The 19,467-nt window shown below is 34.2% G+C and overlaps 1 protein-coding gene across 3 annotated transcripts; it reads left to right on the forward strand.

Moving 5' to 3' along the window:
• Window positions 1-1,853: 1,853 nt before the first annotated feature.
• On the forward strand, window positions 1,854-18,580 carry LOC111390814. 3 transcript variants are annotated; one of them, XM_023015931.1, is made up of 8 exons: window positions 1,854-1,971; window positions 2,055-2,141; window positions 3,552-3,667; window positions 4,562-4,644; window positions 14,741-14,862; window positions 15,459-15,623; window positions 16,759-16,852; window positions 18,296-18,580. In XM_023015931.1, the coding sequence occupies exons 2-8, from the start codon at window positions 2,126-2,128 to the stop codon at window positions 18,498-18,500; spliced, it is 801 nt and encodes a 266-aa protein (XP_022871699.1). In that variant the 5' UTR covers window positions 1,854-1,971; window positions 2,055-2,125; the 3' UTR covers window positions 18,501-18,580. The 3 variants fall into 3 exon arrangements, with proteins under 3 accessions (XP_022871699.1, XP_022871700.1, XP_022871701.1); XM_023015932.1 differs by having other exon boundaries at window positions 1,894-1,971; window positions 2,072-2,141; XM_023015933.1 differs by having other exon boundaries at window positions 1,894-2,071.
• Window positions 18,581-19,467: the final 887 nt, after the last annotated feature.

Here is a 19,467-nt window from a genome sequence, read left to right on the forward strand (position 1 = left end):
ATTTCCTCGCGTTGTTTTGAATGTTTCAGTGGCCGGCAAAATTTGGTTGCTATATAGAAGACCCCATTGTATGGTCGCTATAAGTATTTTTTTCACATTGTTTTGGATGTTACAACGACTAAGGAATTTTGATCTCTGTCTAAGATGCCCCACCGACAACCATCATGTGGTTTCTATAAGAATTTTCAGCAACCGAAATTAGTTGGTCGTTGAAACACATGGCAGGGTTTGGATTATTTGGCGGCCAATGGAATTTGGTCGCTATAGAGGAGGCACTACTAGCAACCATAGTATGATTTTTCCCAAATGACACCAATCTATTACCTTGAGATAATGTTGGACCAAAAGGTCAACAAATCTCAACTCCTCTACCGTCCACGTGTACGTTATTTGCACATTTGAACAAGCATTTTAACATGACAATCAATAGCCATGTCACTAAACGTTAACATTTTTTTTTCCAAGAATCACTAAACTTTACATATGACTTTTTCTTATCGTTAGCATTTGAAGTATTAACATTTTTGATAACGTGACAATCTAAAACTATTTCATGAGAATTATCCCAATGATCATTGAACTTTTACAGTTGCATCTCAATAGTCACTACAACCAAACACATTATGTCTCCAACATTTACCTAATGTCATCAATATACATAGAAATAAATAATTCGACTCAACATCCAGTTTAGGCCATGTTAGGTTTACGTTTACCGATTCAACAATTCCTTGAGTAATGTACTCATGAAATTGATTTTAGCCCCATTTGGTTTAGCTAGAAAAATAAATAATGTTTAAGTTAGATCTGACAATTAATTTTAATTTTTAACCACATATTTTAGAAGATTCACAACTTTTAATTACATATTTCATTAATTTTTATCAAGATTTATTAAAAAAATTATTTTTTCTTCTTCTCCTCCCCCCCCCCCCCCCCCCCCCCCCCCCGGCCTCTCTCTAAACCCAACAGAAGCATAGTAAGTAATTTTTGATTAAATTTAGCAGTTGACTCAACAAAAAAAAATTGTTGACTAATTTTTGATATTCTAAAGTTCAAGGACCAAGATTTTTAAGGACCAATGTGTCAATGACAATTGAATGTTTTGGATTTGTATTTTTCTAAATTATTGAAATGAACAGGTCAATGGTCGGGTATTAAACTCACAGATTTTCACATAAGAGGGCCCAAGTGGATAGAACTCTACAACTTTGTGGTCCTAAAACATGGTGAAATTTCATCTATGGTCACTAAAGTTTCAGAAAGATTTCAATTAATTCATTAAACTTTATTTTATCTCAATAATATTATTGAACTTCAATTTAATTTCAAATTTCATGACTTTATCTCTTCCTGTCACCTATTGGCCTCTATAATGACGGAAATTATTTACTTGACAATCATACTTGATCTTCTACGTAAACAATGCACGACACCATATAAATGAAAATTATAAAATATGTGTTAATAATGTCTTTATATTAATGTAAAAAAATTATATTTTTTATTTTAATACTTTTATGGCCTAGTATAGTTAATTTAGCTCCCATTTGGCCCCCATTGATTTTGATTATAATGGTAGAATAGTGGTTTTTTTTTTCTTTTCAAAATTGAATAGTTGTAAAAGAATGAAAAGTTTTTGGTTTACGTGTAATATTATTTTATTAAATATTATGTGATTGAAAATAGGAAATAAGAAAATTTAATTTAATTTGATGAGATAAAATGGGAGCCAAACGAGCGCTTAACATGATGCATAACGGCTGCGTCAAATGTTAGACAATTAAAGCAATTTTAAAGATTTGATAAACAATGTATGGAAGAGGGACCAAATTTGAAATTAGAGTGAAAACTCACTACAAATTGAAAATTAGCAATCCGGTCACTGCAGTTGGAATTTATCCTAGAATATATAGTTTCCTTCTTTCGATCCGGGACTGCTGTCCTCTCTACTTTGTCTCGTTCGCTTACGTAAATTCAATGATCACTAATTTTCTGTAAAATACAGGAATGATATTTCCTTTTAGTTTTTGTTTCTAATTTCGATTCTCCAGATTTTACTCTTCGACAGGTACGCTTCACCTGTTCGTGAAATCGCAGCGTCTGATTCTAAAGGGTCTCCATCATGGCTCAGAACCCAGGCAATTTTTTTTTTGAAATCCCAATTTAAGCATCCGTATTATGTGAAGTGTAGAAAATAATGATATTAAGGTAGAAGAATGAAGATAGTGAATGTTGTTTACTTACTGAAAGATGTTGACTTTTAATGCCTCATTTTTTATTTTATTTATATATAGATATATATATATATATATATATTTTGTAATATTTGGGGTTGTAATTGAATTATTGATATTGATACATGATAATCGATTGGTCAACATTACGTTTACATTCTGAGAATTGAATTTTAGAATCCAAATTCATGAAAGTTCGTTCAAAATGGAACGGGCTCATTTCTAATTTGAATGCTTGGGCCTCAATTCCTCATTTTCTTACTATACTTGGAAGTGTAATGTGAACTCATGATACAAATAATTTGATTTTCTGGGTTTGTGCTATGTTAATGGTAAGTTACTAAGGTACACAGTTAATGCTGGTTTAACATGGGAGTAAACTTTGTAAGAGTAAATTTGTTGCCGTAGTCACCGGGAAAGAAATGGCTTTGAGAAGATGGGTTCTTTCTGTCCCTAAGGGTCGTCGTTTCTTTTGTAACACTGATGTGGTGCGTTCTGGACGTGTAATCCAGTGCATTCTTGTCAAAACACCATTCATATATGCTCCAGTGGCTGAGACTCCATTTTTATGAGCATCTTGTTCTATTGAATAGTACTATACATGATAAACAATGTGTGAATGAAGCTTGACTTGCAAGTTGTATCTAATCCATTAGTACTTTTTTTGGTTCACATCATCTTTGTTTGTTTCTACAAAAAATATGGCTCATGCAAATTTCTGCATATTTCATTATTTGATTTGAAAGAGTTAATTATGATAAAAAATACACACAAATAGGAAACTTGCCTACAAATTCTAATTAAGGAAGAAATCCTAATCTTTGACTACCCACTAATCAAGACTTGTCTTTATCTCTTGGGATATTAACAAAATGATGGAGATTTTTCTCATATATCATAAACTAAGAATAATTAAACAATCTGTTAGAAACACTCTCAAGCCGTACTAAAATAGAATTTTATAACAGTCATTTTTCAAGTCTCCTACACCTTTACTCCATCCCTGACTTAAATTTTTTATTTTTATTTTTTTTATTTTCTCTCTCTCTTCGATTACTTGATTTGTTATTATAAGCATAGTTCTTGTTTTATTTTGTGAAGAACCTAAAATTTGTTTGAATCTACGCCACTTTGGGTCTTCAATAAATAGAAGTGTTTATTTGAAATTTGATACCTTCACCATCTATATTACGTAGAAGAGTTCATCTTGTTTATAAGGTCTCACCTTTTATGTAGAAAGTAATTAGTAGAACTTACTAAATTTTTACATCTTTGTGGTTACCAAACTAGGCAATAACTACAATTTCTCTGCAGCTAAGCAGCAGAAAATGGCGATACTGAATAAGCATAATGAAAGACTTGTGGGTGTGTTGCATGAGACTGAATCTACAGAAATTGTAGTTTTGTGCCATGGTTTTCAATCCTCGAAGGTTTGTGTGTTCTTTTGGTTTGGTTATTTTTCCTCAGTTGTCAAATTCACAACTTCATTGACATATATCTTTTTATTGTATTATGAAGTGCCAATAAATTTGTGTTTCCACTGAGAATTGAGTAAGCAAGATTACCCATTGATATTTCTGTATATAATTGTATTTAGGTTGTAATTACATTTACCATATTTAGATTGTACTTATTCCTATATAATGTGAGGAATCCCTATGGGAAATTCATTCAGCCAAAACTTTGACATGAATAATTGTTTATTTAAGTGCTTAGAAGGCAAGTCTGGCTTTACCTAATGACTAGATAACCTGTAGTCAGTTACCACAGAGAAATTCTAGCCATGGATTGTTGTCTATTACTTTAATTTCTAAAGCAATGTTTAGATTTGAAACTCTAAATTTATATCAGAAACCTAGATGGTTGGAGGCAGAGAAAAACTCATTTGAATTGTCCAGCTTATCTAACCATCCTGAATTAATACTAAAATGGGTTTGAAGTTCTAAAAAGAAAAATTTCCAGTAAAATTTAAGATCTGCAGTTGCAGTGTAAACAAAATAACCCTAAATTTATGTTGCATACAAATTTGATGATCAAAACAAGGGTAACCACAATTGTATATAATCAGGAAAAATTTGAATATAGATGAATGGTTGCTGGAAATATAAATCTACTTCAATAATGTGTGATAGAGATGAAGTCATTGAAGTCTCATGCAATCGTACTTTAGCTATTCTGTGATTTTGCCCTTGAAATATGAATAAATCTTGTAGAGTTTGTATTTATTATTAAAAAAAAATTCTACAAAAAGCTTAGAGGGAGTGGCAGTCGGTTGTGATAATAGTGCCTAACGGTGGGATTCATCTCACATGTTTAATATGCAGGAGTTCAACATCATGTTCAACATTGCCAGTGCTTTAGAAAACCACGGAATCAGTGCATTTCGCTTTGATTTTGCTGGAAATGGGTAAACTCTAGAGGCTATTGATTTTTTCTTCTGTCAACTTATTAATACAACACGAACAGTAATACTAATATTGTAGACATACGTACATGCTACTTATTGTTGTTCTTTACATTTTAGGATAGAGTTTATGATTTTGTTGACACATTGAGCTTGTCTTCACTTGTATTTTTTTTATAATCTTCATGCAACTATCAATGAATGAGGTTGAATAAGATTACGGAGATCTTTGAAGATTGCGGCTTTGCATCTATTTTATTATCATAATTGTATTATATATAGATCGATTGTTTTTACCATATTTAAATTATACGTTACCCTTAGTTAATATTATAATTGATTGCTACCATATGTGGTGGTGATTTTGGTTCTATTTAATGAGAGAACCTCTCACATCGAGAGTCATTGAGTCTTATTCAATATGTTCTACATGGTATTAGAGCCAGGTCGATCCTAAACAAATTAACCTTTGAATTTCGTTTCAAGGCTACTCGCCCGGCCAAATTTCTTTCTCAGTTAGCTGTTGCATTTTTCAACTTAATGTTAAACTTGTTTACGGCTAAACAAAATATCTTTGTGTCAATGACCAACACTAAATAAGCCATAGATTTGGAGGAACCGGAACCCGCCTTTGGATCCGGCTTACCACCTGTTTTAGTGTCTTTGACCACATTTTCCTACTCAGCTTCCCCCTCTCTACGTCGGCTTTCCAGCTATTTTATGCATTCGAACGTGTCCGTTAAAGCCGGAAGGCAGCTTGCTTGGGTGTCCCTCCAGGGTTGGCTCGTTGGAGTTGAGGAAGCCAGCTTGGCTAACACCATTGATAAAAAGGGTATATTGGGTCCTCAAGAAATTGTAGCTTGGGAGGTGTTTAGCCCCATTCAAAGGGTTTTGCTTGTGGCTGTTGTTGCTGTTGTAGCTGCGAATTCGAAGAAAAATAAACAGATTTTGAAGCTAAAAAAAATCTGTAGAACTCAGGGACCAAGTGCTCTTAAACATGCAACAGAAGCTGGACATTCTATTTGAGCAAGTGAATCATTTCAAGTATTAACCAAACATCGCTGTTGGTGGATGGATTGGCAGTGAAACGTTGGTTTGGTTTGTGTTGGTATAAATGGGAATTGGGCAGTTTATGTGGGTTTTGTTCATGGGTCTATGATATGGTTTAAGGTTTGGTTAGAGGTTACTGGGCCTGGATTTGTAGGTTGTACAAGTGGGGTGTTGGTTAATGGGCTTGTGGACTAGTATATGTGAATGTGTGTGTGGGCATCTTGGGCTACGGTTTGAAGTGATAATGGGCCTAGGATTAAAGGGCTGAATATGGTTTCAGTTTAATAGGCTATCAGGTCATGGGCTTGGTAATTGGTTAGATTACTTGGGCTTAGGTTTTATTTTATTGGTTTGGTTTTGATTATGTTTGGGCTATAAGAATTTAGTTGGGTTGTTATTTTGTGTGTTGAAAATTTATTTCTTGGGCTGCTTTGCTGGTTTGGGCTTCGTTATTATTTGGTGAATAAGTTGGGGATTAGTTGAAAGTGGGCTTAGCTTTTGGAAATGATGGTATAACTTGTAAATGGGTTATGAGCAATTGGGCTATAAATTGTGGATCATATTGATAGGTCATAGGGATAAGAGAGACATGAGAGCGCAGACTATTGAATTTTGGTTGCTCAAATGATAAGCTAAAGTTTTCTTTTAGATTCTCAGAGGAGGATCGTTATTGAGTTTAGTGTAAGTTATTTGGCGGGATTTCTTCCAATTGCGCAGCATTTTAATCAACTACATATTGCTAGAATTTGGCCGATGTATTGGCGTTAGAGCTTTTATTGGAACAAGATTTATGTGTTAGCTGTGTGTCGGCACACTTTGTGAATTTCTTTTGGAAATTCTTCTTGGTGTATGAGCTCTCTGGAGTTTCTTTGGAATGTTCTTGAAGTAGCTTTGGAGTAGTTCTTGATTGTTTCTGCACTATTAGTTGTTCTTGGTATCTCATCATCACTAATTTTGTAGATGGTTACTTTGATTTGGATTTATTCTTTGTGGACACAAGTATTATCACCGTTGTCAGTTCGTGATTGCAAATTAATGCTTTTACTAACATCAATTTGTGGGGGATGTCAATGAATGAGGTTGAATAAGATTACAAAGATCATCGAAGATTACGGCTTTGCGTCTATTTTATCATTATAATTGTATTGTATATAGAAAAATTGTTTTTACCATATTTAATTTATAGGTTAATATTAATTAATATTGTAATTGACTGCTACCATATTTAATGGTGATTTTGGTTCTATATAATGAGAGAACCTCTCACATCGAGAGGAATTGAGTCTTATTCAGTATATTTGACAGCAACGCATTGCTAGAGTTTATAATGACATTGTTATTTCAGGAAAATAGTTATAAAAAGGGAAATGAAAGTAGTTGTGTGCTAAGTTACTAAACTGAAACATGCTCTCTATTTGTTTCGAAATGAAAAATGTTGGAGAAGACATAATTTTATGAATTATAAATTGTTTTGATTATATTTCAAGAGAAAGAAAATTTTCTTCAATGCTCTAATTCCATACCTAGGATTTTTTCCCCCAAAAAAGATGAGAATGTTGGATAATGGAAAGATATGAGATAGAATAACGTTTCTTTGGATAATATTTTCTAGAGAAGGAAAATTTTATTTTCATATATATAATAACTTATAGATTTAATATTTTTCTGTACTCCAGAATTGCTGGAACAAGCACTGAGAATATGTTATATGGACCAAATATCTCGTTCTTTCCAAGCAAGTGGAGCTTTATTGGGTAGACCTAATTATTAGAGGCTTAATTTGCAACACACGTATCTTAAGCAATTTAATTATTGAGTTTCCTTGTGTAGCATAATTACATAGTATAGAATTTGGGATTAATTACTGTCCATGTATAGCTTTTAATACCTTATAAATGTAAGGCAATACGTAACAAAGATTCATTCCACAAAATTGGCATAGTATCAGAGCCTAAAATTACTTACACTTACGTGCAAAATATGTATTTGGCTCTATTCATAGTAATTCGTGGCCAGCTTCTCCGGTAGTTGTCTTTCAGGCTACAATCATCCTTTGTTCATAGTAACCTCCATTGGAACTTGTGTCTCAGGCAACATTGGCATTCGGTTCTCTGCCCTCTTCGCATTCTCTACGTGTGTATTTGGGGATAGAATTTTCTAGGTCACCATCGCACCTGTGTGGTCTTCAATTTTTAGGAAGCATCGTTGTTCAACTCTTGGTCGGAGTGTCTCAGGCTTCTCGCTTCTCATCGTTGTAGTCTTTCTTTCACCTCTCGTCGTTGCTATCTCTAGTTGATTTGAGTCTCTGCGTGGATTGGGCTTTCTCTCTCTCTCACCATCGTTAACTCCAATTAAGTGGGCCTTGCATGGATTAGGTTGTGGTTTTATTTGTGCTATTAGTTTATTTGACTGTTTATTTTTGGGTTGACATTGCTAGACATTTGGGCTTTTTTTTTTTTTTTTTATAATTTAATTCAATTGTTGGGTCGATATTTGTTAGATTTTAGGTTATTGTGATTAATTGATTTTTGACAGGCCTATATAAGATTTCATCATGTCAATTGAGAAACCGATTCAATTTGCATTTATTTTACTGGTAGGAACTACTCTTCTTGGGTATTTTACTTTCAGTTATTGGTTAAAGGAAAAGGTGACTTGTGGGGACATATTAGTGGCAGTCTTTTATCTCCTGATCAAGAGACGGATAAGGAGAAGTACATTGTGTGGAAAACTAAAGATTCTCGAATCATGGCCTGGACCATCGGATCGGTTGATGCACAAATTGTTCTTAATCTCTGGCCTTATGAGACTACTTGAGAGATGTGGAAGTTCTTGAAGGTCTATACTCAAAGTAACAATGCTCGGCGACTTTAGTTGGAATTTGAATTGACGAACTTTTCTTAAAGCTCGCGGGCTATTGAAGAATATTATTCGGGTTTTTTCTAATCTTTGGGATAAGTACACAGGCATCATCTATGCCTCAGTTTTACCTGGAAGTTTGAGGTTGTACGAGCTGTACATGAAGTCACCAAAAGGGTTCAATTTCTCATGAAATTACGAACTGAATTTGAATCCAACAGGTCCATTCTTATGAATTGCGAGTCTATACCATCATTGGATGGCTTTTTGGGTAATTACTAGGGAAGGAGTAACGTCTTATCACTCGTACCGCCTTGGAACAAGAGTAGAATACTGTAGCTCCGATTTTGATCACATATGTAGCTCAAGGAAAATTCAAACATCGGGATATATCTAGTGTGCAGTGCAATGGTTAGGGGTTTGGTCACATAGCTCTTCAGTGTCCTAGAAAAATTTGTAGTTATTGCAAAAAGTCTGGCCATGTTATTAAGTAGCATCCCAGACGTCCTCCATGCAAGGTTAGAACAAATTATGTTGCTGCTGCCACTTTGGTCTCTAGTTCTGCTCCATCACCTATTCTTGTTCAAGTTTTGACCTCTCTCAGTCCTCTCAAACTAACATCACTCCTGAGATGATTCAACAAATGGTTTTCTCTGCTTTGTCTAACTTAGGTGTCTCAAGTGAGCCATCAGCTGCTCGTGCTTTTTGGTTATTAGACTCAGGTGCTTCTAATCATATGACTTATGATCCTCTATTACTTAGTAACCGAAGACCATACACTGGACCAAACAATATACACACTACCGATGGTAACACTTCCTATCTCTGTCGTTGGCAATATATCACCAAATTTGCCTAATGTTTTAGTTTTCCTTGATTTATCAGCTGATCTTATATTAGTTGGTCAACTTGTTGATAACAATTGCATTGAAGCCTTTTTTGTCTTTTCCTATTGTTTGTAGTTCTGCCACTTTAGAGATCATTGATTGACATGAGAAATTGGGACATCCCATTCGTAATGTGTTACAACACTTTTTAATTTTGGTTTATTTGGTAATAAGAGTGCTGCTTCGGTTTTGTCTATATCTCTTGATTGCGCTTCGTGTAAGCTTGCTAAAAGTAAGATTTTACCGTTCCGGTCTTATGGTTCTTATGCTTTGCATATTATCGATGTGGTTCATAGCGACGTATGGGGTCTTGCACCTTTGGTATCTCATGCTCATTATAAATATATTGTTACTTTTATTGATAATTATAGTCAATTCACATGGGTTTATTATCTTCGTGCAAAGAGTGAGGCCTTCTATGCATTTCAAGGTTTCCTTGCTCTCATTGAAAATTAATTTTCCTCGATCAAAATCTTTGAGATCTGATTCAGGAGGTGAATATATGTCTAGTGTTTTTCAATATTTCTCACAGACTAAGGGTATTATTACTCAACGATCTTGTCCTTCTACCCTCAACAAAACAGGGTGGCAGTACGTAAAAATCATGATTTCTTGATATAGTTCGATCTCTTTTGATTGAGGCTTTCGTTCCTTTTCGTTTTTAGTGTGAAGCTTTATCTACCGTTGTGCATTTCATAAATCGACTTCCTCTCCACTCTCCATAATGCTTCTCCATTTAATAAGCTTTTTGGTCATTATCCCACGTATTTTCATCTCTGTTCCTTTTAGTGTGTGTTTCGTTCATTTACAATCATATGAAAAGGCAAAACTTACCCTTTAGTTAGTTAAGTGTGCCTTTCTAGGATATGATAGGACTCAAAAAGGGTACATATATTATGATCCTAAAACACATCGTATTCAAATTTCTCGTAATGTTTTCTTTGAAAAACAATCCTTCTCCACTCCCAAGAGTTGTTTCCCCTCCTTCGTTCTCCTCCTTGCCTGATTTTCCTATAGAATCCTCTCGATATAAGCTGAGTCTTGTTTACACTGGCTGGCATGCTTCACCTGTCAGTAGTCTGGAACTTCCTTATCAGACGACTGTCCTCCCAAGCCTCTTTGATCCTTCACCTACGACATCAGATCCTACACTAGATGATTTGCATCTCTTGTCCCTCTTCGTCACACCTCTCGTGTTTCTTGATCACCAAACAGCTATGGTTTCTCCTCCCACAGCTCTCTGTTTGCTCCTCTTAATTTAATTTCCATTTCGTCCTCATATAAACAGGTTATGGAATAAAAGTGTTGGCAATAGGTGATGCAAGTAGAACTTGAAGCTCTTAAGGCTAACCAAACCTGTGATGTTGTACCATGTCCACAGAATGTGAAACCTATTGATGGTAAATGGGTATATTTGGTTGAACTTTATTCTAATGGTTTTCTTGAGCTTTATAAAGCTCGGTTAGTTACTTTAGGTAGTCGTTAAGAAGATGGAATCGATTATGATGAGACATTTGCTTCTGTGAAAAAAATGACATTGTTCACCTCTTTTTATTACTTGCCGCTTTACAGTCCTGGTCTTTACATCAAATGAATGTGAAGAACGCGTTCTTACTTGGAGACCTTAGGGAAGACATTTATATCAAACATTGGTCTGGTATGCCTCTTCCCTCAGTTACCTCTATTTGTCAATTCAAATGCTCTTCGTCTATTCTTAAGCATGCCCCTTGAGCATGGTTTGACAAGTTTTGTCCCACTCTTTTGGTTTTTGCCTTTACCTAGAGTCAGTATGATTGCTGGCATCATTTGTTTGTTGGTATATGTGGATTACATTATTCTCTCTCGATCTAATCACATTCATATTCAGAAGTTTCAGGAGCATCTTTACTCGATTTTTCATATGAAAGATCTTGGTCATCTCACTTATTTCCTTGGTTTACAGGTTCATGTGGCTCTACATGGTATCTTCTTATAGCAACATAAATATACTGAAGATTTAATTAAGTTGGGAAATTTGTCTGAAACCTCTTTATTTGATACTCCGTTGGAGCTTAATTTTACATATAGAAAAGACGAATGTGATATTCTTCCAGACCATCCTCTGTATCGGAAGTTGGTGGGGAGCCTCATTTATCTCATAATTACACGTCCAGATATTTCTATCGCCGATCATACCGTCACCAAATTTATGGACGCACCTTATCATCTTCATTTGGTAGCTGTACGCCGCATTATTCGATGTCTTATGGGAACTTATCATTGTCTGTTCTTCTCTAGGGTACATCTCTTGAGCTCACTACTTACAGTGATGCTGACTGGGCTGGTTGACTAAATTCTCATCATTCTACTACGGGATGATGTATTTTTCTAGAAGTTGCTCTTATTTTTTGGAAATGTAAGAAACGAGATTGTGTTTCTAAATTCTTCACTGAGGCTAAATATTGTGCTATGTCAACTACCTGGTCTGAGATTGTTTGAAAGGACTTCTAATATAACTTGGTATTCCCCAATTACAGCCTACGCCACTCCATGCTGACAGCACTAGTGCTATTTAAATTATAGCTAACTCTGTATATCATGAACACACCAAACATATCGAAGTGAACTGTCATTACATACGGAAGCCTATGATTCCAAGATCATTACTTTTTCTCATGTTTTCACTACTCACCAGCTAGCAAATATCTTCATCAAATCTTTGACTTGCCTTAATATAATTTTTTTATCAGCGAATTGATGCTTATGGACTCACCACCATCAATATTGGGAGGGCTATTAGAGACTTAATTTGTAGCACACGTATCTTTAGCAATTTATTTATTGGGTTTCCTTGTATAGCATAATTAAATAGTAAAGAATTTGGGATTAATTACTTTCCATGTATAGTTTGTAATACCTAAATGTAAGGCAGTGCATACCAAAGATTCATTATGCAAAATTGGCACTAATGACCGTTCCAATGAGTTGAGTTCAATAATAAAAGTGCAGCCAATTAAATTTGTGAAAGTTGCAAATTTTCGGGCCAAATTTGTGATCTCTACCTTGCTATTGTTTATTCTAATGAGAATCACATTTGACCTAGATGATCTAGTTTCTTGAATCCTTTGCATTAAATGTTCATCAAACCCAATTTTTGCAATATACCTTTTTCATATATAATTGCAAATTTCTTTTTTAGGGAAACTTAAAATACTAAATAGTAGCTTCTTGGGACTGTCAATGCGAGGAAGCTAAGCAACAATTTACGGAGGCTGATAATAATCTACTATTGAATTCTGTCCCTATTTTTTTTGAATGAGTGATAAAGGCGGAATAGTATATTTTACACCAGACTATCTAGTTAGAACAAAAAATTTCTATAAAGATATTAAAATAGGAATAAAAAGCAAAGGATATCAAATGAAAAGAGATGAGGATAATTTATTAATTTGTACAGGATTCATAGGAAGGCTTAGTGAAAATAGTACTACTAATTATAAATTAGAAAATAATCAAATAATTATATTATTAGGACAAAAAGGTATAAAGGCTATCCTAGCAAAGAAATTTTCTTCAGAAACATATGCATGATTAGATTGAAACTTAGGAAATTTCTACAAAAACCAATATTAGTACTAGAAAATAATATTATGAATAAAAATAGTAATGGAGCTTTGAGCATTAGATTTGGAAATTATAATTATCAAATAGAACAGACACAACATAATGAGGAAGAAAATGAAGGAGAATGTGGATATTTTGAAATAGACAGTAGGAAAGTGATGAAATTAATGCTTTAGTTGAAGATAGTGAAGAAGATGAAAGCGATAACGATGAAAAAGAATTTGGCTATATAAATATGGAATATTATAGAAATCTTAGAAAAGCTAGAGAAATAGAAACTAGAATGTTAATAGAAAAATAGAAACCAAGATGGAAGAAACTAGCAAGAGAGTTAAAATAGAATCAGATCAAGAATTTGGAAAAAGAAAAGAACCCATGAATACAGAATAAGATATAGGAGGTAAATATTCTTTTCTCCCTGTAAGAGACTTTGAATGGACTGATAAAAAATATAGAAGCTTAGGAAAAAGATAAACGGAAGAAGGATGTAGTTTACTATTGGCAAGCGATAGAGGATTAATCTTAAAGTTAAATAATTGTAAACCACAAGACAGACCTAGTCTATAACTGAATGGGAAAATTCTGTAATTAGAGCATATAATAAGTACTTACACAAATGATTGTACAAGAAATGTGGGCTTACTTAGAAACCTATTTAGGAAAGACTGCTTTATATGTATACATTATAGAAAAAGACTAAAACCAGATGAAATTAGATATTGTTTGAAACTTCTACTAGAAATTTGTTGGATGACAAATAATTGCTATCATATCAAAACCTAGATTGGTGCTAAAACTTTTTGGATTGGTTTAAGCAAAATGTAGCTTTTTATAGCTTATTATTCTTATGGTAAAGTGAATCCATATGACAGTTAGGATAAGAAATTTGAGAATGGACAAGTTATTTAGGCCAGAAAAAGACTAAAACCAGATGAAATTAGATATTGTTTGAAACTTCTACTAGAAATTTGTTGGATGACAAATAATTGCTATCATATCAAAACCTAGATTGGTGCTAAAACTTTTTGGATTGGTTTAAGCAAAATGTAGCTTTTTATAGCTTATTATTCTTATGGTAAAGTGAATCCATATGACAGTTAGGATAAGAAATTTGAGAATGGACAAGTTATTTAGGCCATGTTCTCTTTACCGTTTTCGGGCCGTTTTCTGTTTTCGATTTTTTAAAACGGTGAAAACGTGTTCTCTTTCCCGTTTTCGAAAACGAATTTTCGAAAACGAAAAAAAAATTTGTGAAGAAAACACAAAACGACTTTTTGTCGTTTTGGGCGTTTTCAGTGTAAAACTTGAAAAAACTGAAAACACGGGAAACACCTTTTTTTTTTTTTTTTTCGGGGGGGGTATGGGGATTCTCAAAATTTCAAAAAAAAAAAAAAACATTTTTTTTGTTTTGAGAAACAAACAAAAAGAACACATTTTCAACAATTTCAAAACAAACACTCAAAACACAAAACTCAAAATGAATTTAAAACTCAAAACACAAAACTGAAATACAAAGAGAACACCCCCTTATTTGTCGTTGCAGTTCCCAGCTGAATTTGACCATTTTTTGTTCTATTTTACCCTTATCTTATTATAAATTTTTTCTCTTCCTGTTGAATTTGTCAAATATGCAGTCTGTCGACGTACTTGGGTAATTTTCTTCTACAATTTTTGGTTTCATGTTTATAGTTCATCTCCAGGGAAAGTGAAGGTTCGTTTCAGTTCGGTAACTACTTTAGAGAAGCAGAAGATTTACGAGCTGTGATAGAATATTTTACTGGAGCAAACCGTACAGTAGTTGCAATTCTTGGGCACAGTAAAGGTGCACCAACTTATACTCACAACTAAATATTTTATTGTGTTCCATTAGCCATCAAAATAACTAATGAGAGTTCCTTACACATTTAGTACGTCAAGAATTGCCAAAATAAGCCCACACATCCCATCCCCAGTTTCTGGTCTGGTTCACTCCGACCAGATTGCAATGATCTGTAACCTAGATGACCAATTTCAGCTAATTGTTGACCTTTTAATATCAGTGTAACTTATGTTTCCTTTCAACTTATTTTAACTTTTCCACAACTTTCCAACTTTTATATGTATGCATTTTCTATATAAGAAAGATGTCTTAATTATGTGTACTGAAGAAATTCATGGCTAGTAATGACAAGCAACTTAACATGGGAACATGCATTCTGGCCCAAACAGTTAGCTTAGAAACGTTTTCATATTGAGGTTAGTGATTTGTTTTCCTTTTTCTGTAATAAAGTTTTAATTTATCTTTCTTAAAATTTGTGCTGCCATATCAGAACATGATGTGATATCTGGAAATTTACATGCTAGACCTGAATTTTTAATTTTGCTTGGGTGCATTGTGTTGACCAGTTGATTCTCTGACTATTACTGGGAGAAATGCAGGTGGCAATGTTGTCCTCCTATATGCATCAAAATATCATGACATACCTGCTGTGGTCAATGTTTCTGGCCGCTGTGATCTCAAGAGAGGCATTGAAGAGCGCCTGGGTAAAGAGTTCTTAGAAAGAATAGAAAAGGATGGATACCTCAATATCAAAAATATAAAAGGTGATCATGAGTTATATGCTGTGTAGCATCTCCTGTTGAAATTTCTTGAGTTTCTAATTTCAAATTAGAGATAGCGACTTTAAAGAATTATTATTTTGCTTGCAATCTTGAATTCACCAAGCTCTTATTCTGCTTAACCTTCTCTCTCTTTTTGAAGCAATACCTGAGTGTGCTGTTTACAATTATAACTTTGAAATATCTCCCATAAGGAAAAAATGGGGCTCTGGAAAAGTTTATTGTCTGTCATAAATGACAAAAAGCTCTTACCTGAAAAGTAATTAGTTACACAAAATTAATAGTCTTTTTTTACAACCTCTCTTTGAAGTTATTTTCATTAACAGAGGAACTGGGACCAAGGTGACATTTTCAAGAGTAAAAAGTATAAGTGAGTCTTCCCATATCTGATCCAAGTCAAACCAAATATTTCAATCTGAGAGAGGGTATAATCTTTCAAGAACAGGCGTTATTTAGGGATAGGATCCGAAGAATTATTTTTTTTATATACTTTTTTTCCTTTTTTCTCTGTTGCTTGGAAATCCCTTGGAGTATGGAATTATGATTAATGAATTATGAGTTGGTCATTTAGGAGGACCATGTTGAAGTATCTAGGTCCATACCAGGTTTTGACTAAGGGTTCCCTACTAGTAGTTAACTCGAATAGATAGAGATGTAGATATCTTCTAATTCTTTTTAGGTTATAAAGTATTATTAACGAAATGGAGAATAGACACATCAATTTATGGATGATGAGGCGCCATCATATATTCCTTCCGTATTATTAGGAGCTACTTTAGCTCTGCTGGAAAAGACGTCAAAAAGGTTTAGCCTATTCAATAATGTCTCAATTGGGATACTTTGCAATTAGTTTGTTATTGTTGTATATAGTTCATGAAATTTTAAATGAGAATGGCACCAAGCGTCAAATGCAAAACATGTTTTATGGTTTGCTCAAATTCAACCTTTTTATTAGTTTTTAACTTATTCATGGGATCCTCTCAAGAGCAAGTTGAATGAATTCCTCATTACTTTTTGTTGCACAAACTGGATCATGGTTTGTCTGTCTTTTATTTTTTATAACACATGACTGGTAACTGCTCCTTGCGGGCAAGTTTTGACCGAATCTTGTTTTCTATAGGAGAATTCGATTTCAAAGTCACCAAGGAGAGTTTGATGGAGCGACTTAATACAAACATGCATGAAGCATGTCTTTCAATTGACAAGAGATGCAGGTTACCTTGATTTTAGTTTCATAAATCAAAAGATACTTTTTTGGTTTGCTTTACTGTGACGACATTGATTTTTGTGATAAATGTTTTTGTTATATCTGACGTGTGAATACAGCTAAACAGAATTATATAAACTCATTTCATGGTAATTTCATTTTATAATAAACTTTTATGATTTTTGTTATATCAATGTGTGAATACAGCTACACAAATTTAAGAAGCTCATTTCATGATTATTTCTTTATTTCGCCTATTCAAGCTAGGAGTTCTTACTTTGTGACCTTTTATGTTTTTGGTTATCTTTGGAATAAGACGTTGTGTTTGGTAGGATTGGTCCCATATTTCTGTGTTACGAATCTAATTCCTAGTTGAGCTGTATCTCTATATAATGGGATATTCACTATTCGTTAAAGGTCTGGGTTTTATTGTTTTCTCAGAGCAGTGAAGCTGCTTCTGATTGAGTGGATCCTAAGTCTATTCTTCTTATCAAAGCCACCTGCAAAGTTAAACTGCGGATCCTTTTCGTTTACCTTGTTCTTGTGATTTAGTCAGTTTCTCTCAATTTACCAATAATACAACCGGTGTATCAAGTGCCAGAAAGAAAAGGGAAATTGCTTTCTTGTAGCCTTGTTATGAATCAAGTGCCAGAACGAAAAGGGAAATTGCTTTGTTGTAGCCTTTTTATGAAGCAAGGTTGTTAATAAGCATGTCATTTCCTATGAACAGTTGAGTCAACTGTACAAAAATGTAGCTTCCTATCTGCTGTAGGCATTGCTATGAGCCCAGCCCTTAAAACTAATTTAGAGGGTAAAAACTGAGATGTGAAACTACTATGTTTCATTAGGGTTTTAGATAAATAAATTGAGGGACGAATAACACACAAAATAAGGCACAAATGATATCTTGGTCATAATTGAGATTCAATTTAGCAGCTGCTAATAATATTCTTCACATAAGTGAGATATTGTTCTAGACTTGTTTCAAAGTTAACTTGAAGTTCATAAAGTTCAGCTTCACTGACTGGTAATACCGATGTTGAGTTGTTGAATTTTAAATATTTTTGTTTCAAGTCTTCACTATCAAGCTTTGAATATTTGAGAACGGTCATGTTATAGATTTTGTGCTTCATACTTGTTCAAATGGGCGTTCGTATTTTCCCTGATTATTTTTCATCGGTTCTTCATCTGAACTGGCCATGTTCTCTTCGCTTTCACTTCGACCAATATGATCTCATCCTACTATCTTCTTTCACCTTGTTTCAAGTGCTTATGACTTCCTTTGAGCTCATTAAACTCGGTGCATTTAGAAACCGAAGTAGACAGTAGTGGGCGCACGTCTGGCCCAGTATGACGCCTCATGCATTATATCTGCGTTCACTTCCTCGCATGAGATTTGAAGTAATCCAATATAAATATGGAAAGTTGAGTTGTTGGAATTTATATGCAGGGTGTTGATAGTTCATGGATCAGTTGATGAAGTCATTCCAGTCGAAGATGCGTCGGAGTTTGCCAAGATCATACCGAACAATCGATTGCAAATCATAGAAGGAGCTGATCATGGATACACGTCCCATCAAGCCGAACTAGTTTCAGTTGTTTTACCTTTCATAAAGGAACAGTGTCTGCAGCAGGGAAAAAAGGCCTCCGAATAGCTTAGTGGTCTCTAAACTGTGCATTTGAATTTTATTTTTATGTAGCGGTCTCTAAACTATGCATTTGAATTTTATTTTTATGTGTTGTGTGTTGTGAAAGTTAATGATATATTTTCTTTGGATCTTCCCTTAGACAAAGCAATAAATTGAATGAAGTGACAGAAAATGGGACTTCGATGTTATTTGATTTACTATGTGATCTGCACATTTATGTTTTTCAACTACGGTTTGTATTATTATTATTAAGTTTTTTATTTTGGGGGGTTAAATTCCTTTCTTCTTTAAGTGAAGCGCGTGTGAATCAATTTTTGAACAAAATTAATTAAGGTTCCTATAGGGAAATAAAATGACACTCGAAAACTGCAGAAGCTAAAAGATGGTCAGACGTGTTTTACAAAAGGGATTGCATTAAAGTGATACAGAAGCCCGAATTTCATCTCATCTCATCGCACCTCATCCATATCTTTATCATCATCCTCATCAGATGCATTATTTATGCTCAAGTACAAGGTTTCTGTGAGGTTTTGACACAATAAATCGTGAGTGATGATGTTAAAATGGGTTGGATTAATCATATCAATACGGCAATGCATTGGCTTGATTCATTCTCACGGCCCGTTTCCCTTAACGGATGGTCCATATATTTGTTGGCCCATTTACCCATTTGTGGTCCAACTATATACTTATCCCTAATCTATATTTGATGGAGACAAAGTGTGTGCAATTGAATTGTGAGAAAAGAGGGAAGCCGTTCTAGGTGAGTGTTGAGCCATTTCTTTCCTTCTCTCTTCCTTTGTGGTTAATTACAGCCACTATAACCGTGTCCTTTGTGGTAGCAAAAGAGGGCAGCCGAAATGATATAAATAGTTGTGGGTTTGAGCAGTTCGATTGCATTGTGTTTGATTCGGTTTATTGTGAAACTGAGCCCGGAATTGCACGATTCAAAGTTCTTGGTATATAAATTCTT

Source organism: Olea europaea, unplaced genomic scaffold, assembly GCF_002742605.1.
Source record: "Olea europaea var. sylvestris unplaced genomic scaffold, O_europaea_v1 scaffold718, whole genome shotgun sequence".
NCBI lineage: Eukaryota > Viridiplantae > Streptophyta > Magnoliopsida > Lamiales > Oleaceae > Olea > Olea europaea.